Source organism: Alligator sinensis, unplaced genomic scaffold (genome assembly GCF_000455745.1).
Source record: "Alligator sinensis unplaced genomic scaffold, ASM45574v1 scaffold642_1, whole genome shotgun sequence".
Taxonomy (NCBI): domain Eukaryota; kingdom Metazoa; phylum Chordata; order Crocodylia; family Alligatoridae; genus Alligator; species Alligator sinensis.
In genome coordinates, this window is record NW_005842289.1 from 1,668,261 (window position 1) to 1,691,922 (window position 23,662).

The window sequence follows — 23,662 nt, forward strand, 5'->3', positions numbered from 1 at the left end:
AGGGGAAATATCAAATTTCATTCTCCTTGTGGAGAACATGTGCAGTCAGGTGTTTCTTGTAACCTGGTGCTTCTGGCCAGCATCCAGTGTTGCAGGGATTTACCAAACTATGAACAGAGGGATGACACCAAACTATGAACGTTCTGGAAGAGCAAAGCCCCCAAATTACAGCCCTCCTCATATGTTGGTGCAATGGAAGTACAAAAGAAAGGGCTTTTCTGAGCTCGTGGTGCGGGAAAAGGGGCAACCTCAGCAAAGTACCATGCTGGCTGCACCTAGACATACAGAATCACATGAACAGACCCATAACCAGCCAGAGTGGTTAAAGGACCAGTGTTTATAATGGGATTGGATTCATCATCTTTATGACAAGCCGTTATACAGAGACACTGAGAAGAGCCACAGCACAGCAGGAACACACGACTCAGTTTGCAATAATAGCCTTTCACACATTTCTAAATACAATGTTTCACACAATGCAAGGGCAGGGGTGATCAAATAGCAGCAACAGAGCAAGGAGAAGCCTGGACAACACAAGTGTGTGCCAAATTCAACACCTTGGGCAGTCTCAGCAAATCCACAACAGAGCCCATATGCTGAACTTGGAATGTCTCCCACTGTCAAGCCTATGGGCTTCTCTAGGTCCAGTAGAGACATAAAATCCAAGCTGCGGCAGGGGGAAGGGACTTGAGTAGGTCACCCAGTGCTCATTCTGCTGCTCCCTACCAGGGTGTGGCTGGCTTCCAGATTCACACCCAGTCCTCATGAGGAAGATCTGCCCCATCCTTAATAGCTTCAGTAACTGTGGCATCTGTTCTGCACAACCTAGTAATTAGTCAGTCTTCTTCTTGCCTATATACTCACTTCTTCCTACTAAAGAATTACAAAGCTTCAGCTATCAGCTCCCATACTGACAAAATTGCCCAAATACACAGGCAGAGAATTTTAATACAGCAAATGTCTCCATCACCACTGCATACAGCAGGGAGTCAGGGCAGGTAACACAAGTAGGCAACAACTGCTCTTTTGAACTCTACCTGGGCCTGGTTGCCTTGACAGCAGCAACTACTTTGCCTACACTGGCAAGTGAAGTGATCCAAAGGTGAGGGATGACTTTGGAAAAGGGAGCCTCAAATCTCAGTTGAGCTGTAGTGAGGCCTTTCCCTGTGCCTCGGTACCTTGGGATGCCTTGAGATCCTTTCAAAGGTCCTGTGGGATGCCACACAATGTTAGCACCATTAGGTGTACAAATATGATTCACAAAAAAGCCCCAAAATTTAAAAAAGGAATCCGTAGTGTTAAAAAACATTATTGTGGACTTTTTGAGTTTCTTTTCTGTAGTCAAAAAAACCAAACAAACAAACAAGTGAAAACTAAGAGCTGGCATTTTCTGAGGGGTGTCTTGAGTCTAAAAAGGTTGAGAACCATTGCTCAAAGTTCTTCTAATGGTAAAGAGGGTTCCAGAAAACAGTCTCTGAAAGGGAGTCACCAAACAAAGAAAGCTCCAATCATTTAATGAGAAAACTTGGGCTGGAGTTCTGGAGTTCTTACTTCAGTCCAAGCCCTGAAGCTGCTTGGGACACTGATTGGTTTTATTAAAAAGTAGAAGCTGCCCCTATATGAAATTAAATCAATATGCCACCAGAACAGCTAATGGCTGTAAGGTGCAAGCAAGTGGCTAGTGGAGAAGTCCCTTGGCATAGGAGCATGAATCCTAAACCTCTCTTCACAGGCCCTTGTGCCAGAGATGGGCTAAACTAGCTGGAATTGTGAGAGTTTACATGGGTGGCAAGAGTGGGTTCTGCATAATGCTTTGCAGCCTGTATGCTGCTGGGAAGGATTCTGTAAGTTGCAGAGAAAAAACAGCACATATTGATCCCTAAGCTTTGGTTCAGAGTTGAGTCAAGTGACATCTATCTCCCTGACACACTTTGTGGGCAACTGGCTGCTTCTGCTTCTTAGTATGGACTGTGGAGGTTTTTGCCTTCCTCTATAGCAGGGGCCATGACCCTCTCCCTGGGATCTTTTAAGCCTATATTAACAACCTTTTATAGAAGCAGGATGCTGGCTACCATGGTTCCCCCACTTTACCTGTGGCAGGTTTAGTGTTATATCTTGCATTATATCAGGGTTGATGGTAGTTTTACAAAAAGTTTAGATTATGGATTTGTATAGGATGATTTGGACAGGAACGATCCTGCCTCAGCAGGGGACTGGACTACAAGACCTCTGGAGGTCCCTTTTAGCTCTGCTTCTCTGAGATTCATATTCAGAGGAATATGCCAAAGAATGAACTCAGGTTCTGGGTTATGGTTTCTCAGGTCTTGTACAGATCCTGTGTTTTTCACTTTTAGCTTGTGATATCCTCAGGGAAGGGACTGTGTTTTCTCTCATGCAGAGGACTGAGCACTGCAAAGTTAAAAGGCTGAAGTGATGTGGAATTGACCTAATGCTCAACAGACCACTTACATGGTCATGAACACAAGTAAAGAGCCTGGGCTGAATTACATTTGCCTACTGGCTACAAATATATCACATCAGAAATCTGATAAACTACATAGGACTCCCTAATCTGAATTTGCACTAGGTATCCATGGCTCCTTACAGGGTGCACAATGGGACAGATTCTTCTCCCCAGGCCTCACTTGTACCATCCAAGGTTCCTGAGAATAACAGAAAGCTCTTGGAATGACCCTTGCAGCCACACTCATCTCTGTCCCTTTTAGAAGACTGAAAACAAGGATTTTCCTGTTGGAGTTATCCCACTGAACTAGCAGCTTGCATCCACAACTTTGCTTTATAGGCAGACCTGCAGAAGAAATGCCAGGAAGTGCCTGATGGGTACACAAGGGGTACATACATTCTGAACATTCTTATATTCAGTTATCTCTGTTCAGCATCGAAATAATCCTCATTTTAGAGATAGAAACTGAGGCAAAGGGAGATGAAAGCCACAGTGGCCTAAGACCAAAGTAGGAAAAAGGATAAAGCCCTGTCTTGAAGAGACCCTTTAAAGCTCTCTGTGAATTATGGGAGAAAACAGAAGGCTCTGATGAGAATGGCCATGAGGCTGTCTCCTGGCTACTTCAAGACTGGCAGGGCATGAATGGATACAAACATGGAAAAGAGTTTTAGCCCCTTTTCTAATATCCTAGAGTTTTGCAGTGGGTTCTAGAGAAAAAAGTGATAAGAACAAGGCTTGTAGTTTACCAAACCAGAGAAGCTGAAGTAGGGAGATAAGAGCCAGATTCCCACATACAAGGGATTCAGCTCTCTCCACCCCGCTGCATGTGCTCAGTGAGGATAAGAAAGCATGTGTATCACAGCCCTCTCCAGAGAACAGAGCATGACCAAGGCAGACCCATCCCTCTCAGCTACTGCTGCAGAAGAGAATGGGTAGGCAGGTGCTCTTTTATCACTCAGGGAGGTTGCCACCACTTCGATGTACACAGGCTTCCCATCCCAAACAGAATCATCTTTTGGCTTCCTCATTCACTATATCTGCAAGCCCTGTTGATGCCTGAGTACTGGGCTGAACTGCTTGCAGCGTCTCCTCAAGGCTGCTGCTGGGAAACACCACATAGCGGGCACTCACGTTGTGAGACTTTGGCTCCCGTAGATTCTCTTTGCTGTGCCAGATGCCATAGCCAAAGTACACCAGGAGGCCTAGAGCAGGGGAAAGAGCTTAGGTTAGCAGCAGGCAAAAATGAGGTGGTTCCAAGAGAACAGGATTGCTCTCAGGGCTGGAGGAACAGAACCATCCCACATGCTAGAGGGAGGTACATGTAGGGAAGAAAGGGAATGTATACAACTTATGAGAGAAGCCCTAGCACCAATTTCTGAAGTACTCTAGTAGCCATCTCCCACACACTCAGCTCCCTTGTATATACGATGATCCATTATCTATGTCTTTCAGCCAGTTTCAGTTCATGTGATAGTTGCACATCCCTCCTCTGTATGTTGGCTCTGTGATCACTGCAGTATACATACACCCTCCTGGAGAGTTAAAACTAAAGCTACAAAAAGACTCCACTTCTATTCTGCCAGAGCCATTTATTCACTTATTTATCTATTTTAACCAAAGTCAATATAAATTCATTTTTCCAATGAGCTATAGGCATATATTTTTTAAATCTTTCTCTAAAATCCAGATCTACTATGCATTCCCCTCAACCATTCATTCAAGGGTCTATAATAAACATATATTTATCATGATTGTCTGTGCTGACTGGTATGTCATCCATTCCCACAATTCTGTGGTCTCTATGGGTGCCTATACACAAGCAGGGAGACTACACTGGAATTCCAATTCGAAGTGTCGGAGCAGCCTACCTGCTCATGTATAGGCACCCATAGAGACCAGTGTATGATGGCAATGGACAAGACAACAGTCAACACAGACAATCATGATAAATTACCAGCACAGACAATTACCATGCTCCAGCAGCCTCCCACATCTCATGTATTAGTATTAGCATCCCTGTGCTTCAAAATGGTGGCAGGGCCACTTCATCTAAAGCTTGTTTGACCAGCTTTAAATCAAGTGTTCCTGCTGCCATTTTGAAATGTGGGAATGCTAATACATGGGACACTCTGGGCACTTTAATTACAACAGTTCTTAGAGCCGCTCTAATTAAAGTGCACCCCCTAGCCCCCCAGTGTCCAAGGTCCCAGGATTTTCTCTTGCTGGTTGCTCCAGCCTGTTACACAGGATGCAAGTCAGAGTGGTGATTGCCAGAATCACACTCTTTGGAGATCAGTACTCTTTTTGCTTTGTCCCTGCCAACCTCCTTGACAGTGGCTAAATAAGTAGCGGGACCTGTCAACTGTTTGATAGGTTCTGAAGTGAATTCCCTAGCAATCTCAGATGCAAATCGATGGAGGGGGTTCAACACAGGTACACCTGGAGCCATTTCAAAAGGAACAGTAGCTGTTACGTTCTAATTGTTATGTGTGAACAAAGGCCAATGGAGGGGCAGTGACTGGGGGTTCAGTCAAACTCCACTTTGATTCCTGCCGTATTTAAAGTTTAAAACAAACTGCCTGGCAGGGACAGCTGCATTTCTATTCAGGAACTGAGGGAGTCAACTGACTTCATGGTTTATCATCTTCCTGATACCTACTAATCTATTCACTCCATGGCTGTTAACAACTTGTGACCTTCTACTAATCAAACTATCCTTTCCTCTGCAATTATCCTGTCTGTTCGCTACCCTGGTTAACGTTTATTTGCACACACACCAGCATGTACAATAAAAGTATGCAATTATCTAGGAACTTTACTGGATGCCTTTGCTCTGAAATTTGAACCCACAAAAAATTAAAGGTAGGCTAGACTGTGCAGTGCCACAGCAGTCAGAAGCAGGAAGGAGTTGCAAAGGTGAAGAGAAGAGGTAAGTTACTGTGGACAAAATGTCCTCGCTAAATGTTTGTCTCTTTTTGTTGACAGCGGAAGGCTACCTGCAGTGGTAGTGAAAGGCGGTGGAGGCTACCATGGGCATGCTGTTGGGAGGGGAGGGCAGTGGGAGGCAGTTATAGACTTATCCTCATCTACCCTGAGCTGTAAAGGGTAGGGGTGACTGTTTGTAGGGGCTCTAAGGAGAAGGGATTCTTAGGGATTGTGAGGAGCTGGATGGGGGTCATAGGCACCAATGGGCCTCTGGAGGGAGAGCCTGCGGGGTAGAGGGGTGTGGTATGAAAAGGGGCTGGGACATTGGGGTTTGAAGTGACAAGGATTGCTAGGGAGGGAGGCCCAGGGGCTATGAGGGACTGCAGTGAGGCTTGGATGTTCAGAGGGGAAGAAGAGGGCGCAGGGGGCTGGGGCTGATGGCTATAAAATGGCATTTAGAAGTTTGCTTTTGGGAATTAGCTTGTAGGTAAAGTAGCTATGCATTAAAACAATGGTCCAGGGCAATGGGAAGGGTTAACTGATTTCTAAAAAGCCCGTTTGAGAAATTTTCCTCAATGCCCACCATGTCTGACAGGCAAGCAGACACACGGGCTAGGAAATTTAAAACATGTACCATGCTGTTCCATGGGATAAGGTGGCACCAGGTCACAGTACCCAGCTTCAGAGCCCTTGGAATTTCTGGTTTGGGGGAACAGACCAAATTAGGAGAAGACTGGTATAGCCCAAATTAGGATGTGTGCATGTGATGCCTTTGTGAAACAAAGGAAATATGCTGGCAGGACAGAACATGGACAGTACGACGACCACAGAAAGACCAATCAGCAATGCCCAAAGATGAAGAGTCATCACAGAGATACAAAAGGAGGGATATCAGAGCAGCAAAGGGTCCCCAAGAGGGGAACCCAAGGTCACCATAGAGAAAGGGCATACCACAAGCCTGTCCCATCCAACCCACGGGGGGTGGGGGCTTGTCTTCCAACATCCAGGCTGCTGATAGCTGACATTCAAGAGAGAACCTCAGAGTGAAGCTCACATACTGGCCAGACGTACCTTGACTTTGGGCAGCTCAAAGACTGGTAGATATAGAATTGTTTGCATTATTCTTATCTGCTATCACTGTGTAGCAATACGATTCACCTAATATCAAATGGAGAGGTCACGGTTGGTCTGAGGGTTTAGGGTCCACCTGGAGCAAGGTATCTGGGTCATAAATCTAGTGCCACCAGGGGCATGATAGGAACTGGTCTGTGCAGGGTGCAGTGAATTCATGGAGGCAGTGATGGGGCAGGACAGGAGTCAGTGAGGGGTGCTATGGTTTGATGGGGTAGGGATGAAGATGGAGGATATATGGGATAATAGGACAGAGTGGAGCCAGGGAGCATTTGAGATGGCAGGAGCAATGTATAAAGGGTGATGAGGAGCACTTTGGGGCAATTTGACCCAGCATTCTTCCTTTGACCCCAGCATTCTTTCTTGCCATGGCAGGGGGTCAGACTTGATGATCTGCTCAGGTTCCTTCCGACCTTACCAACTATGAACCTACTATGAAACTATGAATTGCAAAGTGTCTGGGGGATGCACATATAGGTGTGCAGGGAGCAGTTCTGTCTGTGGCCAGTCTGGGGAATAACAGCTGTATTCCCCTGGCACCAGGTGCTTGCCCCACCTCAGGGCTGGCAGTAAGGCTGTCAAAACCCATACTTACTGAATAATACAGCCTTAGGCCTCTAGCATATTAGTAAAACTTCCAGTTTCCATCACTTCCCATTTCTTTTTAAGTGGAGAAAAATAGCTTGTGTTGTGATTATGCACCACAACATCCGCACTCCCTTTTAAAAATCCTACATCCACCCATGTGTGCAAGCAAGTCAGGAACATTACAAAGGTAGCACAATCACTCCAAGTTTGGAGTTTTCCTATATTTTTATCCTTCCTGGTTTGTTCACAAAAAACAATTAGAACATAGGTAGTAGAATAGACTGCCTAGGGAAGCTGTGGACTATCATTGGAGCTTTTCAAGAACAGGTTGGACAGCCATTGATTGGGAATGATCTAGGTCAGGGGTGGGCAAAATATGGCCTACAGGCCAGGAGCATGCCAAATGATTGGATCCAGCCCACAGGGGATGCCCACCAATTGATTGAATCTGGTCCATGGCTGTCCCTGCTGTGCTCTGCGTGGGTCTGAGCCCCACTTGGGGCAGCCCACACCATGCTCCAGACTGCATCCACTGGCCCAGCCCAAGCCAACATGCGCACCTTCCAGCAGAGCTGCTCCTAGTGTAGCTGCAGTGGGTGGAAGGTAGCTGGGAACCTTGCACACTGGGGCAGGAGCTGCCAAGCTGAAGCTTCCTCCCTGCCTGGAGCAGTGCAGCAGAGGGAGCTGCCGCTGGAGGTGAGGGGAGCCAAGCAGCACTTGGGTGGCTGCTGCAGCACCCAAGAGCAGCCCCACTTGAAGCTCTGTGCTGGCCAGGGCCAGGATAGTGGGCTTGGGATGGAGTTCGCCATGGGCTGTGCCTGGTCAGGCTTGGCTGTATGTGGTATTCCATGGGGGCAACTGTGGACCACACTGCCTGGGAAAACTCTGCTGCATGCACCCCCTGCACCCACCTCCCTCCCCTGACCCCAGCCGGCTCCCGGGACCTAGCACCCAGGCAGCCCCAACCCCCCACAAACACACATGTGCACATACCCCCCCACCTCCCTTCAACACACGCACTGAAAGGCAGGGGTGTGCAGGGAGCAGATGGCAGCTCTGCCCTGGGCTCTGTCCCAGGACGGTTTGGATAGGGATGATCCTGTTTCTGGCAGGGAGTTGGATTAAATGACATCTGGAGGTCCCTTCCAGCCTTATTTCTATATGGCTGTATGGACGTGTCTACGCATGAATTAATGCATGCCTAAACTTAATGCACCTTAGCCTAAGGTACATCAAGGTGATTTAGGCATGCATCTACACATGGATGCCTTAAGGCACCTTAACGTGGATCATCAGGCAACCTGCAGGACTGCATTGCTCAGCCAGCAAACCCACCAGGAGGGAGATGTGCTGGGGAGCTGCTAGCCCTGCCCATGCTGCACTGCCCCCTTCTCCTGCACGGAGTCACAGGGGGCCTTTCCCTTGTTCTTTGACAGGAGCCTTTGTGCCTTCTGCCCCCTCTGCTGGCTTACTGCACACCGACAGGGACCCCTGCTGCCGGAACAGCTGCTCCAGCTCCAGCATCTGTGCCTTGCAAAACGGAACCCGCCACATCTCCTTGGTGACATCCAGAGGCTCAGCTCCGGACCACTCAGTCACATAGTGTTAAGGCACCTTAAGGTGTCTACACCTGCTTTATGTAGGCATTAAAAATTAGGTGTTTAGCCTAAAAATCACCATTTTATGGCTTATTAAGGGTGCACACATGTAGACCCATGCCCTTAATGCACCTTAAAAATGGCAAATGTACCTTAAATCATAATGTGTAGATGCGCCCTCTGACTCTATAACAGATGCTGCCTATTTGAAACACTCCCTTTTTGAAATGGTTCCAAATATACATGTGTCAATACTCTGTGAGTTTAATGCAGTCAAGCTGGAGGGACTAGAAAATCTGTCTAAGAATTATCTCACAAGGTCCCTTCCAGCCCTAAACATCTGTGAAAGAACTGTCTCATGAAAACAGGAACCTAAGAACAAATGTTTCAAATTAATTTATCAAGTTGGGGACTCCATATCACTGGAGTTAAACAAAGGGAGGGAAAAGGGCTAAAAGGATCCAGGCAAATGCAGGTCTATTAGTCTGATCTCAAAAGTATGAAAGGCTTAGGAACAAATATTAAAGGAAACAATAATTAAAGACATGGAGATGAATGGTAAATGGGATAAAGAAAACTATTCGACTAATCTGGCAGTGATCCTCTTTGGTAAATCCATTTTTGCAGTTTAACTAACTGTTAACTAATTGTCTAGACTATTGATTCTCAGCCAGTGTGCTGCAGCACCCAGGAGTGCCTGGAGATTCTTTTAGAAGTGCCAAGGGATGCCATGTAATGTTAGCACTGTTGAGTGTACAAATGTGATTCACAAGATAAACCCAATGATTTCAAATAAGAATCCATAGCATTAAAAAAAAATCTAAACTGCTGTGGTCTGAGTTCCTTGCAATAGAAAATTGACATATTTCTCCATAATCAAATAATGAGTGCAAACTTAGAGCTCATTGTCCAAGGGTGCCTTGAGTCTAAAAAGGTTGAGAACCACTGATCCAGACAAAGAAAATATCTCATTTGTATAACTCATTTAGCTGGACATCAGTAAAGCATATGATACTTTGCCATGAGGAAAATTATTAGAGAAGATGAGGATTAGAAAAAAATCTGTGAGGTAAGAAACTGGCACAGTGGGAGCAAATAGACGACAGCGCTGAAAAGGGAAATAACGGACTTGTGAGAAATAATGGGGTTCGTTTAATATTTTCATGAATGGCCTTGGCATAAAAAATGTGCGTACTAATGATATTTGCTGATGACCAGGGATCAGGGCTTTCCGTTTCCCATGGAAAAACAGAGAAAACCATGGATTTCCCATTTTTATCAGAGAAAATGTGATTTTACCTGTTAGTGGAGAAAGCCGTGGATTACCCCTTTTGCAAAGAGCTCTGCAGATGGGCAGAGCTCCAGCCTGCAAGAGCTGATTGCATAAAGGGCGGAGAACCCCCAACCCTGCCCAGAGGCGGAGTAGGGAGGGGGAAACGTGGGGCCTGAGGCTTTTAGTCAGTCCCAAGGTTTAACTCAGGTTCACTTTCCTTCTCAAGCCTGCAAGGTTAGGTAAGTGGGGCTTGCAGGGGACTTGGGGGGTTGTGAGGCAGTGCTGGCGGGGAAAGCTGGCTGGGGGCTGAGGGGCCTGAGGGAGCAAGGAGGTGTTGGGAGAAGCCCTGGAGTGCCCAGGTGGCTGCACCCTGTGCTGCCTTCCCGTGGCTGGCCACACGGCTCCGTGGGCACAGCTCCGCAGCCTCATGGTTCTGCAGGCAAGCAGCGCAGGGCAGTGGTGCCCCTCTGTGGGCCGCACACAAGCTGTCCGACCAGCCAGCCAGGAGGGGGCTCACACATGGAGGCTGCTGCCACCACCCCACCACTGCTGCTGTTGCGCCCCATGCCACTTGCCTGCGGAGCCATGGGGCTGTGGAGCTGTGCCCACACAGCCCTGTGGCTGGCTGCAGGAAGGCAGCATGGGGCATGGCAGTGGTGCGGTGGTGGCTGCTGCATGCAAGCCCCCCCCGTCCCTGCCAGTTGGCTTGTGTGTGGCCCACAGAGGGGCACTGCTACCCTGCAGTGCTTGCCTGTGGGGCCACCGCCACTTCACTGCCGCCGTCGCTGCCATGATCTGCGCTGCCTTCCCTGTGGTGGGAAGTGAGGGACAACAGAAGGTCCAGGGAGGGTGTGGGGGAGGGGACTTTAATTTTAATCATGGATTTGGGGTTTTTTATCAGGGAAAACCAGGATCCCTGTTGATGACACAAAGTTGGGAAGTACTGACTATAAAGAGGAGGACCATGATATCATAAGGGAAGAACTGAATGAGCTTGAGGACAACACAACTAGGGTTATATAAATGTGATAATATTCACAGAAGTTTAGGTCTAGAATGGACCTCGTGAGATCATTGGGTCCAGCCCGCCAGCTCTGGGCAGGAAAGACTGCTGGGGTCAAATAACCCTGGCAAGGTGTGCATCCAGTCTCCTTTTGAAGTTCCCCAGGGTAGGTACCTGCACCAACCCCACTGGGAGTCTATTGCAGAGTCTGGTCACAAGAACAGTGAAGAAATTTTTCCTTATATGTAGTCTGAAACCTTCTTCTAGGAGTTTATGACCATGGCTCCTAGTTTTCCCCTGGGGCGCTTTGGTGAATAGCTGTTTGCCTACTCCCTGATATATTTGTAAGTTGCCATAAAATCCCCCTGAAGTCTTCTTTTTTCTAGGCTGAACAGTCCCATATCTATCACCCTTTCCTTGTATAGCTTGCTTGTCAGGCCTCTAATCATACAAGTGACACTTCTCTGGACTCTCTCAAGATTCTCCACATCCTTCTTGAAGTGTGGCACCCAGAACTGGATGCAGCACTCCAGCTGTGGCCTCACCAATGCCAAGTAGAGTGAGAATAACTTCCTTAGTTTTGCTTGAGATGCGTCGGTTGATGCATACCAGCGAATTGTTTGCTCTGCTAACTGTAGCATCACACTGGCTGCTCAAATTCATTTTATGGTCAATTATGATCCCCAGGTCCCTTACGATGTGGTGCTATCTAGTGTGGCACCACTGAGCCTGTAAGTTTGTCACAGATTTTTCCTCCTCAGATGGAGCAGTTTACACTTTTCAGTGTTGAACAGCATCTGGTTCTGGCCTGCCCGTCTAACCAATCTGTCTAGGTCTGCCTGGATCATCAGCCTATCCTCATGTGTGGCCACACTTCCCCACAGCTTAGTGTCATTGGTGAGCTTTGCCAGTGTGCTTTGCACCCCCACAATCAGATCACTGATGAAGATGTTGAAAAGCACTGGTTCAAGTATGAAACCAAGGGGGATCCCACTTACTACCTTCTGCCAGGTTGACAGATCTATCTATTCAGAGCTGACCCAAGCAGGGTACGGGGCCTGGGGCAAATCAGCCCATGCGGGACCATCTCTGCTCCAATCCCACACGCCTGGGACCCGAAGAAGCTGGCACCACCATCTGCAGTGGCAGTAGTGCCGCCGGGAGGAGAGGGGGTAGCAAGTGTCCAGACATGAAGCTGACAGTGGTGGCATAGAGTCGCCGTGGCTGCTCCACTGAGCTCTGTGGGGCCCCGCAAAGTGCAGGGCCCAGGATTGTCGTCCTGATTTGCTCCCCCCAGGGATGGCCCCATGTCTATTAGTACTCTCTGGGTCTGACCCCACAGCCAGTTTCCTACCCATCTGACCATTGCATTGTTGAGCCCATAGTCCCCTAGTTTTACCTTGAGAGCCTCATGGGACACCAAGTCAAAGGCCTTCCTAATGTTCAATATCCAGAAGTACAGAGTGCAAGGTCATGTGCTTAGGGACTAATACAAGTTTATGCTACAAGATCAGGATCCAGATGGAAATGGCTCACAGGAAGAAAGGCCTGGGTGTACTAGTCAATCACATGATGACTCTGGGTGCGTCTATACACGTGCCCAACTGCATAGTTGTTACAGTGCAGTCATTTAGTACTTGCTTCAGCAAGTTCTAAACAACTGCACAGTAACCGCTGGTACTGCACAGTCCTGGCAGTGCATGGGTCATTTCCAACCTTACTGCACAGCAGCAATGAGCTACTGCATAGTAGTGGTAGAATCATAATTCATGACCGCCGATGCTACATTGCTGTAGCATCTCATGTAGATGCACCCTCTGAGACTTGAAAAAAACAAAGTGATCCTAGGATGTAGCAGGAAAGGTATTTTAATCAGAGATAAGAAAATATCAATACCACTATATGAGCTACTGATTAGAAGGCATCTCAAGTACCATGTACAATTCTAGTCAATTATGTTCAGAAAAGATTAGTTGAAATGAATCAGGTACAAAGAGGGTCTACTAAGAGGGACACTAGAAGAGTTTGATTTATGTAGCCTGGTAAATCAAAGGCCAAGAGATAGTGCAATTTCTGTTTATAAATATATTATTAGTAAATGCAGGAAGGGTGAAGAGCTATTTAAGTTAAAGGGCAATGTTGGCACAAGAACAAATGAGTAAAGATTGGTCAGGAATAAATTTGGGATAGACACTAAAGGAAATTTTCCAACCATTAGAGCAACGAAGCTATGGAACAGACTTTCCTTTGGGGTAGTGAGTGCAAAAACCTAAGTAGCTTGATCCACTTATGAAAGGGTTTATATATTGGGGTGCCTGCACTAGCAGGAGTTGCATGCCATGATCCAAGAGGTCCCTTCCAAACCTACATACCTAAAACTACTCAGCTTTTTCCAAGGACACACTGTGTACACTTACTCTCTAATTGTTCAGGTGCACAAACTAGCTCAGCATGCCTGAGATCAGAATCATTGTGGTTTTCACTGGGCATGCCTAAACGTGCACTTTAATGCACATTAGCCTATTTTGATGTGCATTAAAGTGTCACTTAAAACTGTGCTCTTTAGTTAATGCATATTAAGAGAAGCTAATGCACATTTTCCTAGTACCTCACAATGGGGAGATACTAGACTTAGTGCACATTAGCTAAAGCATGTAAATGCACGCAGTCTCTTTCCATATGAGCTAAGGTTCTCTGTGGAGTTAATGTTTCTGCAGCCACCATGCAAACTCACCTATGATCAGCCAGATGGAGAATCGGAGCCATGTCATATAGTGCAGCTTCAGCATCAGATAGATATTCAGAAGAATACTCAGTGCTGGGGTCAGTGGCACAAGTGGAATCTGCAGGAAAAAAGCTAGCAGTGACAAAGGATAAGGCAGCCTGTGTCAGCCAGAAACATCACCAAAATCACAAGAACAAAGGATGTTGGAATGCAAACAACTGCTGCTAAGAAACAAAACTTATAGCCTTAAAAATGACACAAGGGCTGGTGGAGTGGTAAACAGTGAGGGCAGAGCAGTCATGCAAAATGATCTGGATCACGTGATAAACAGAGTCTTTCCAAACAATGTTTCCGCACAGAAAACTAAAAATCTTTTTCGCTGAACAAGGAGTACAGGCTCTACCTAGAGATGAGGACTTGGATCCTGGGAAGGAGGAATTATGAAAAGGATTTAGGCATCATAGCAGACAAGCAGCTAAATATAAGCTCCCAACAGGGGATGCAGTAGTGCAGCTACATCCCATTTTGAATTGGACCACGCATCTGGGGACATTTAAAATCCCCTAAAGGAGGTGAAATCCCCACTCCCTTCCTCTTACCCTCCTCCCCCATCTGTCACTGTTCCAGTCTGTGCTGTCCCGCAGGTGGGGGAAACAACAGGGCTATTCCTGTCCACCCCAGCTGGGCTGCATGTAGGCTGGACTCAGTGGAGACTGGGAAGAGGCAACAGGGATGGGTGGGGGCTGGGGTGGAAATCCCTGTACCCACACCTGCTCCTGAGGCATGGGACAGGGAACAGGGGGAACTACTCTCCTGCCATGGTACTGCCACTGTCCCCATCCCCAAATGAGCTCTGGATGGGGCAGGAAGAAAAGCTCTTGTGCTTCCCCTGAAAAGTGGGGAAAGCAACAACGGCAGGCAGGGAGGCAGGGTTTTCACTTTTTTTAGGGACTTAAAAAGTCTATGGGCAATGGACTCCTAAAGGCAATTTGTCTATATCAGCAGGGGTGGAAGAGTCTGGGAGCAGGGCTTACAGTCACCCCTGCAGTGATGGTTGCTGCTCCTGCACCCCACTTTGGGAAATCCTGAATCTTCTCCTGGCTCCCAGTGTGATTCTGTGACAGAAAGGGTTAATGGGACCTTGGCTGCATAAAAAGGGAAGTGGGGAGAAGGAGCAGGAAAGTTAATTTATCTTTCAATCTAGTATTGATGTGACAGATGCTGAACTACTGGGTTCAGTCATGTTGTGCACATTTTAGAAAGCATGTTGAAACCCTGTAAAATGAGCACTGAAGAGCCACAAAATATGATTCAAGGGCTGGAGAAAATGCCTGATACTGAGAGATGCAAAGAGCTCTTTCTGTTCAACTTATCTAAAACAAGGCTGAGAAGTGACTAGATCATAATGTTTAATGACCTTCTTGGGAGAAAATACAATGTTCTAAAGGTCTCTTGAATTTAGTGAAGAAACACAGAATAAAAATTAAATGTCAGAAGCTGGAACCAGACAAATTTAAATTAGAAAACGAGGGTGATTAACCATTGGAACAGATCCAGGGAAGAGTTGCAGTCTGCCTCGCCTGAGGGCTTCAAGTGAAGGTTGGCGACCACTGGAAGATGTGCTTTAATCATAACTCCATACTGGGCTCTATATATGGTATATTAATTAAATTTAATGGCTTGTAACTGACAAGAGTTCAGACCAGAGGGGCTAATCTTTTACCTTGAAGTTTAGATTTGTATTCAAAACCTGTGACAGATTGCTTAATAGCTCTACCTCCTTTCTTTCAATGCAGCCCTCCGAGTGTGTGGCAGACCCCATTTCTCTCCTTTAGCCCACCCTGTCTTTTCCATGCAGCCAACTACATAATTATGCTGCTGTAAAGCAGAGATTCTGGCATGTGGAGGTCACCACTGAGACTTCCCACTGCTCCCCATCCTGCTAGGTCCTTTTCCTGACCATGACAGCAATATTGGATATTGTCACTGCCCTGGTTGCTGAGCCTTCCTAGCAGATCTGACTGCTGGACATCAAGTCACAAGTTGGGCCCAAACTCTGCCCTGTCAAAGTTCAAGTCCCTTCTTTTGACTCCTGTTTTAAAGGTTGGGTTATGCTAAGCAAGGGTCAGGAAACAGGCTCCTTCCTCAAACTGAAATCAGAGAGGTCTTCACAAGTTTTAGGCCAGAATGGACTATTCTGAATATCCAGTTTGACATCCTGTACAGAACAGGACAAAGACTTCTAAACAGATTCCTTTACCTGGATTGAGCTGCAGCAATTTTTTTGAGATATCAAATTTTTATTTATTGGCCTCAAAGGAGTCAACATTCAGGTTCCAAAGTTACCTGTTACAATGGTTAATTCCCCTCCCTGTTAAATATTTGCACTTTATTTCTAATTTTGATTTGTCTAGTTTCATATCCAGTCATTGTATGGTTTCCTTTCACCAAATTCAGAAGTAATCTTTTATCAGAAACGTCCTTCTCATGTAGATATCAACAGATAGTGATTAAATCTCCTCTCAACCTTTTTTTCAGAGAACTAAACTGATTTGGATTCTTAGACATTACTTAGAACACCAATTTTCCAGAGCACACATCTTTATTGTGGTTTTTTCAATCAGTCCTTTTAAAATTAGGACCTGAACACTCAACATAGTATCCAGCCATGGTGTCAGTAATGCTAGTTGCAGACCCAGCAGACATTCAAGTAAACGTTCCATGAGATCTGATGTGCACATCCAATGATCGTACTTCCTGCCATGCTACATGTGCATGGCAGGAGGCACAATTATGGGATCGGGGATCCCCATCATGATCCTATGCTTCCCCTGCTCCCCTAAGTAAGAAGTTGATCAAATGACTATTGCTCCAATCTTCAGGGGTGCACCAGAGCCCTTGACTCCATCTCCCCAGGAGCCGGGAGCCCTATCTGCTGCTACTTCTAGCCTCCAGGCCATAGGAAAATCAACAGCTCTGCTGCACCCGAGGCTGGGAATGCAAATCAGGTGGTCTACACTTCCAGCCTCAAGGGTGCAGCAGAACCCATGATTAGTTGTGTCCTGGAGGCATGGGTGCAGACCACCTGATCTGCTTTCCTAGCCTCCAAGGTACAGCAAAGCCCTTGACTCTGTTGTGCTCTGGAGGTTGGGAGCTGTTGATTAGAGCTCCCAGCCTGCAGGACACAGTGCAGTAAGGGGCTCCACTACACTCTGGAGGCTGGGAGCCCCAGTCAGCTGCAGCTCCCAGCTGTGGCAGTGCATTCGAGCCAAGGGCTCCAGTGTGCCTCCACAGTTGGGATTAGCAGCTGATCTCAGCTCCCAGCCTTGGGGGCACATCAGAGCACTTGACTCCAAAGTGCCCCTGAGGCTGGAAGCAGCAGTCAGCTGATTAATGCTCTCAGCCTTGGGAGTGCATGGGAGTCAAGGGCTCCTGAGGTTGACCCCCAGCCAGCTTGGCCACATATGCGATTTAAGGGTGTGAAGTGAACCAACAATAAAATTATCATCTTAAATGTAATGTCTGCCAGGAACCAGAGATAGTTGCACCTCCGTACATCTATGCAATACATCCCTGCTTATACAGCCAAGGGTCATGTTTGTCTTTTTAGCCATAGGATGGCACTGGGAGCTCACACTCCACTGGTTTTCACTGTGATGCCTTAGTCCCTTGTCAGACGAATTATGTTCAATTTGTGTGACCTAACTCCTTTGTTTCTTGTCCTTGTCTGTACTAGAATATACATTACTGTGAACCCTGCTCACCAAATGACCAGATCATCATGTAACTGTGCTGGCCCTATTTGGAACTCTTTTGAGTTTTGTGTCATCCTCAAATTTGACCAGCCTTGGTTTTGTATTTTCTTCCAAATCATTAATAACAATACTGAAATCTAACAGCCCAAGAACAACTTGTCTATAAAGTGCTATGTAAACTTTAGGAAGATGGTGCAACCTCTCAGCCCCCACCAATTATAGTCCATTGACAGAAAGGGAAGTGACCCACCCAGAGCCATTCAGGGTGCCTGTGACAGTACAAAGAATTGAGCTGTTCCTTGTCTGTTCTTTACCCATCAATTCAGCCTTCCCCTCTACTGCAGATATCACATGACAGTGGTAGGCATGAGCCATTCCAGTCTTCCTCTGGCCCAACATTCAATGAGAAGGCACGAGGCAGGTGGCTACCTGAAAGGTTTGCGTTCTCTGCTGCTGCTCATGGACCCAGATGAGGAACAGGCTGAGTAGAAATCCCAAGCTGAAGAGTACCAGTAGCAGGGAGTAGCTCCAAGTGGGCAGGTGGAGGTGAGAGTTTCCAAACACCAAGATGGAGCAAAGGCATATGGCAGACACCATCAAGGTAATCACAGCCACAGTGACCACTTCTCTGGGGTAGAAGTCGCTGAGGAACTCGAGGTATGGCTCAAAAGCTGCCTTCAGCTGTCCAGGCTCCCGGTGCTCCTTAGCTTTATCTTTGTCTACAAGCTGCAGCTTGTCTGAGAAGGACTCATATTCCTTCAGCCCACTGGTGCTAGGGCCCTCACTTGGTCCAGGGCTGGGCTGATTTCCAGTGAGGTGTGAGGGAGCTGCTGGCTTCCCCTGCTGAAAGCGCAGCACAATGATGCTGGCTGCCACAAAAGTGTAAGCCAGCAATGTACCAATGGACAGGAACTGCACCAGAGCTTCTAGGTCAAAGATGAGAGCCAGCACAGCCATAAGCACCCCAAACACCACAATGCCAATCACAGGCACCTGTGTGCGGGGGTGTACCTGGGAAAACACCTGGAAGAAGAGCCCATCCTCTGCCATGGCATAGACAATCCTGGGCAGAGAGAAGAGGTTGCTCAGCAAAACTGTGTTCATTGCTGAAAAAGATATGAAGAGAGAGTGAAGCCACAAGCATAGCCACATATCATGCCATCCAAAACCTTGATGGGAAAGATACTACACTCTTGGACTCAAGACCAAGGCAGCAGTAAGCTCGTGGACTTATGTACATATTGACAGCAAGGGGATCCCTCTGTCTCCACCCTCCTACTACAAGACTGTCCTTTTTCTGTCCTGCACACCCTCAAAATATACTCATCCCATTGCCCCAGCAAAGACTTACTCTCCTTGATAGTTCTCCTTGGGGCAGGAGAAAGCAGGCACAGGGCAGAGCTAATGCCCAAGAAAATACTTTACCCTAGAAATTGATTGCCTGGGAACAGGGAGGTCAACCAGGACTCTCAGTTTGACCTACTTAATGGAGCCCATGCCCTGGGAAAAGACTGAAAAGCAACCTCAGACAAAGGAAGTTTGTGCTCCTCTCCTTGAAATAAGTCCTAAATTGCAGGAGCCTCAAAAGATAGGGAGTCTGCTTTGTCTAGCTTGCTCTGACAGACAACATTCAGACAGGCAAGTACTATTTCCATTTTATATTTGGTAAAATGGAGGCAGTGATGGAAATAGAACCCAGAATTCATGTCCACTAGTTCTGAGGTTATGAACTAACTGAAGGACAAGCCAGAAAGTTTGCACTGCAGCAGAAACAGATCTGACTGCTAGCTAAGGTCCCAGAAATTAGAGAATTTAGCCTGTATGGACTTACCACAAATTGAGCCAGCAGCTACTAGAAGCCCTGCCCAGGAGTAACCTCTTCTGTAAAAGGCATCTGCTAAGGCAGAGTCAGGGTCCAGGGTGTGCCAGGGTACCATTAGTGTCAGCACCATGGACACGAGGATATAGGATCCTGTGGCTAGGCCCAAGGAGAAGGCTATTGCTCTGGGGACAGCCTTTTGGGGATTTCTGGCTTCTTCACTGGAGGCTGCTATGACATCAAAGCCAACAAAGGCATAGAAACAGGTGGCAGTGCCAGTCATAATGCCTGACAGTCCATATGGGGCAAAGCCACCTTCTTTGACACTCCAGTTCTTAGGCTCTGCAAGAATGAATCCCATAATGAGGATGAACAGGATTACACCCATGCTGATGGCAGAAAACACATGGTTAAGCCAAGAGGACACCTTGGCTCCAAAAGAGATGAAAGCTGTTGCTATCAGCAGGATTCCCGATGCCAAGAAGTCAGGGTAATGAGCCAGGAAAGGCACATGCCATGTGCCCACATGGGTCTCAGTGAAATTCTTTATTTTGTGGTTAAATATAGAGTCCAGATAGCCACTCCATGCCCGTGCCACTGCAGCCCCCCCAATCATGTACTCCAGCAGCACATTCCAGCCAATCAGGAAGGCCCAGATTTCACCCACAGAAATATAGGTGAACATATATGCAGATCCTGTCTTCGGTACCCGGGCACCAAACTCGGCATAGCAAAGGGCTGCCAACAGAGAGGCAAAACCAGCAATTATGAAAGAGACAATGACGGCAGGGCCAGCTATTTCCTTGGCTACTGTGCCTGTGAGCACATACAGACCAGAACCAATCATACCCCCAATGCCCAATAATGTCAGGTCAACAGTAGTCAGGCATCTGTTGAAAGATGTCTCCATCATGTCATCTTCCAATGTCTTCACTCGGTTGAGTTTCTGGCAGAAACGGGCCAGGTCTGCAGACCGAGGCAGCCAACTCGCCATCTTGGGCAGACAAGGTCCTGCCTTCAGGAAGGCCAGCAGAAGGAGGTGGACCTTAGGTCAGAATGTCCCTCAGAAGCTTCCCAGTCAGAGATCTAGGGAGGGGGAGAAAGAAAACATGAACTGGCTCTTCCTCTCCACATATTGCCCGAACATGAACTAGCCCTTCTCCCCAGTATGAGACTCAAACATCATCCAATCCTTCCTCCACAGCCCAAATGCAAGAGAGTCCTTTCTCTAACATATGACACAAACATGAGCCAGTGCTTACTTCTACCTGTGACTTAACACAAACCAGTCCTAGCCCTGGAGGTGGCAAAAGCTCCCATCTCAAGTAGCCTAGAAATAGAAAGCACTACCCAGCTACTAAATATCTAACACCCAACATCATAAGCACTAAGGCTCCTCTCCCAACTCCCAGAGCTTACCAGTAAAGACAAGGGAGGTAGAGAAGCCTAGGAAAGGTTCCCAACAGGCAAACAGCTGGTGAGGGGCAGCCCCAATTTTCCCAGGCCCAGAAACACAGACCTGCTTTGGCTGTCCTTCAAGGGTGCATATCATTTATGGTGCATTTTGTAGTATGTCTATCCAGTGAGTGCTCTGATGATGCAGCCAGGGGATCACAGATCAATGAAAAACAATTATTCGCTAAGCTTGTATACCTGCTCCATTAACACATCAGAAGTCCTTTCCAGCATTCACAGTGGCTTTCATATATATATATACAGAATCCACTTCCAAGGGAGAGGAAGAATTTTTGAAACAGGAATACAGAATATTATAGGGAGAGTTGATTGTGCTGCCTTCAATTACACTTCACTAACACTTTCAAGCATAAGTTCCCATTTTCAGTTCCTTATTATTATTATTTTAACTGAAATTTCTAAAGCTGTTTGGCTCAGACTGAACTTTATTTTTTTAAAAATTAAGAATTGTTCCAGCTGCTTCCAAGAATAAGGTTCTGAAAACTATATTGTTGCCCATATTTTTTTTTCCATCCATTTCATTAAGAAGCTCTAGTCCCTCCAGGTTTTGGATCAGGGTCTTGACATTTGGCAGAGGGGTCATCAAAGGGTTGTGATTTGCCAGCTCCATGAAAATCTGCCCACGTTTGCTAAGGTTAAAAACTGAAGTTCACACAGATTTGAGAGTTAACAGACTTATGCTGTCAAGATTTCATCTGCACAGAGCATGCTCCACACCACACTTCACCAATATGACAACAAGACAGAGCAGGCTCCATTCCAGGACTCCAAAGGGCTTTTCCAATACTTCCTCCTTCCAAACACAAAGAGCCACTGTGGAAACAGAAGCAAGAGGAAATCCCACCGCCCCTGCCCACCCCCACTAAAGAAACCAAACCAAAAACACCAAACAGACTTCTAATTCAAATACAAAGGAATGAAGAACAGAGCAGGAAACATGGACAGGAACTGGCTAGGTTAGAAAAATTTAAGACTGAACTCAGGATTTTAATCTCTCAATTCTCCTGTTGTTACTAAATAGCTGTGCAGTGTCTCATCCTCCCTAAGCAGCGGGCTCACCTCTGACTGCTACCAATTACTTGATTAACTTAGGTGACAGAGGCTTGTACTGTGGATCTAGGCAGAGGTTCCAACCCAGCAACTGACCCACTTTGGGAGTGCATATTGTCTCATATGATAAAAAGTCTGAATTTTTCTTCTGATTAAAAAAACTTATGAATTACATTAAAATATATTACTTTTAAAAACAAAAATAAAACAGTTTCTATCCTGCTGATTTTATGATTGTCTTTCCATTTTTAAAAGCTGTGACTAGCTAAAACAACCTGCACGAGAAATAAGAACTTAGAGAAACCTGGCATTGCCCCCCAAAATGTCACAAGGACACCTGACCAATTTGGTATTAAGGAAAGTTGTGCTAGGTCAGGTTGTGCACAAGTCAGGAAAGTTGAAAATGTCAAATGGTGCAAAAAGATGGTGCAGGGGACACAGAATGAGCTTGATGGACAAATTAAACCTTCTCCTGTGTGTAAATAGAAGATGTATCAAACTTCTGGTTCAAACCTGGCTGCAAAGATGGGGAAAAGGTATGTTCTCCTTTGGGATTAAAGAGGAGGCCTGGGCCTAAAAGTAAAAGTTAGAGCATTCTGGGGCTTCTACTTTATGGCTGCTACCTATAAAGTTGTCCGGCAGCCCAAAGACCTTAGCAAACCAACCTTGCTTCAGCACCCTTCTTCCACCATGGCTCTATGATGGGATCTCAGTTTGTGACCACATATTCCCTTTGCCAGGGAAATTCCCACACCTGTTCCACCTCCTTTAATGCCACAGATGCAGTGTTAAGGGGTGACACACAGCCCAGAACTGGAACTCTGGCTTGCAGGACGAGGAACTCTAGTAAGGGTGGCCAACCTGCAGTATAAGTGCCACAAGTGGTGCAGGCATCGTCTGTATATGGCATGTGGCAGCTCAGGAAGGGGACAGGCAGCACAGCAGCAAATAGGACAGGAATCAGAAAGCAAAGCAAAGAAATCAGGGAAGAAACACAAAATAGAAAGCAGAAAGAAATGCAGCAGAACAGGCAGAGGAAAGGGATTGGAGTACTACTCCAGGAAAGCACAGAGCTAATTTGTGGCATGGCTGCCAAAAAGATTGGCTCCCACTGCTTCCAGTCTCTTAACTCTCCATGAGGCATGAGAGGCTAAAGGTCACAAAGACCAGTTGCTGTGCTAGTGATACAGGGGGACACTGCTTTTATCAGATATTTTAATATGTGGCAGGAATTTTTTTCAGTTAACAGTAAATTAAAAATGCAGTTTCAGCCAACTCCCAAATGTTTGTAAATTTGATCCAGATTCATTGTACAGTTTGGGGATGGGGGTGCAGGTTTATGCAAAGTAGGTTTCTTTATGCAGTAGCTTAAAGCTCTCACCCAATGTAGTAGATCTATGCTCAATTTCCTCCAAGGAAATTTCCTATCTTCCTTAGCCCCTTGGCTATACTTGAGCTGGAACTTGGAGACCCTCCATCTCTCCTGTGGGAGCTGTTCCATTTCATACAAATAATTCATCATTCACTGGAGTAGGGAATGGAAACAGGATATGCCATTACTCAAGTGACTGTCTTAACTGTCAGGCAAAAGGGGCATTCTTTCTCAGTCTCAAACTCTAGTTCTGTTGAAGTAGGATAGCTCTAACCTATGGACTAAGAGATGAGAGAAATATTTTAAATTCAGTTTAGCCACCCCTGTCAGAAGTGGGCAGAAGTGCATGGGCTCATCTGACTGGGGGTGTGAACAGCCCTAAACAAATTCAGCAAGGTAGATGATCAGCCAAACCTCATATAAATACTTCTCTGCATCCAAGAATCTAGTTTGGTTACTTGCCTACCAGTGTGGTAGGAGCAG

At 46.5% G+C, this 23,662-nt stretch overlaps 1 protein-coding gene across 3 annotated transcripts in view; it reads right to left on the bottom strand.

The window, feature by feature from the left end:
- Positions 1-336: 336 nt before the first annotated feature.
- SLC7A4 (solute carrier family 7 member 4) overlaps positions 337-23,662 on the bottom strand; it is a 28,461-nt gene continuing 5,135 nt past the window's right edge. For 2 of the 3 annotated variants that reach the window (XM_006028101.3, XM_025209454.1), the window contains exons 2-5: positions 19,294-20,367; positions 17,892-18,568; positions 13,717-13,825; positions 337-3,666 (exon numbers count right to left, since the gene is read on the bottom strand). In XM_006028101.3, the coding sequence (XP_006028163.1) occupies positions 3,473-3,666; positions 13,717-13,825; positions 17,892-18,568; positions 19,294-20,275 (1,962 nt within the window). In that variant the 5' untranslated portion in view covers positions 20,276-20,367 and the 3' untranslated portion in view covers positions 337-3,472. Of the gene's footprint in view, positions 3,667-13,716; positions 13,826-17,891; positions 18,569-19,293; positions 20,368-23,188; positions 23,657-23,662 lie in introns of those variants that run through there. The other variant, XM_025209453.1, reaches the window with a different exon arrangement.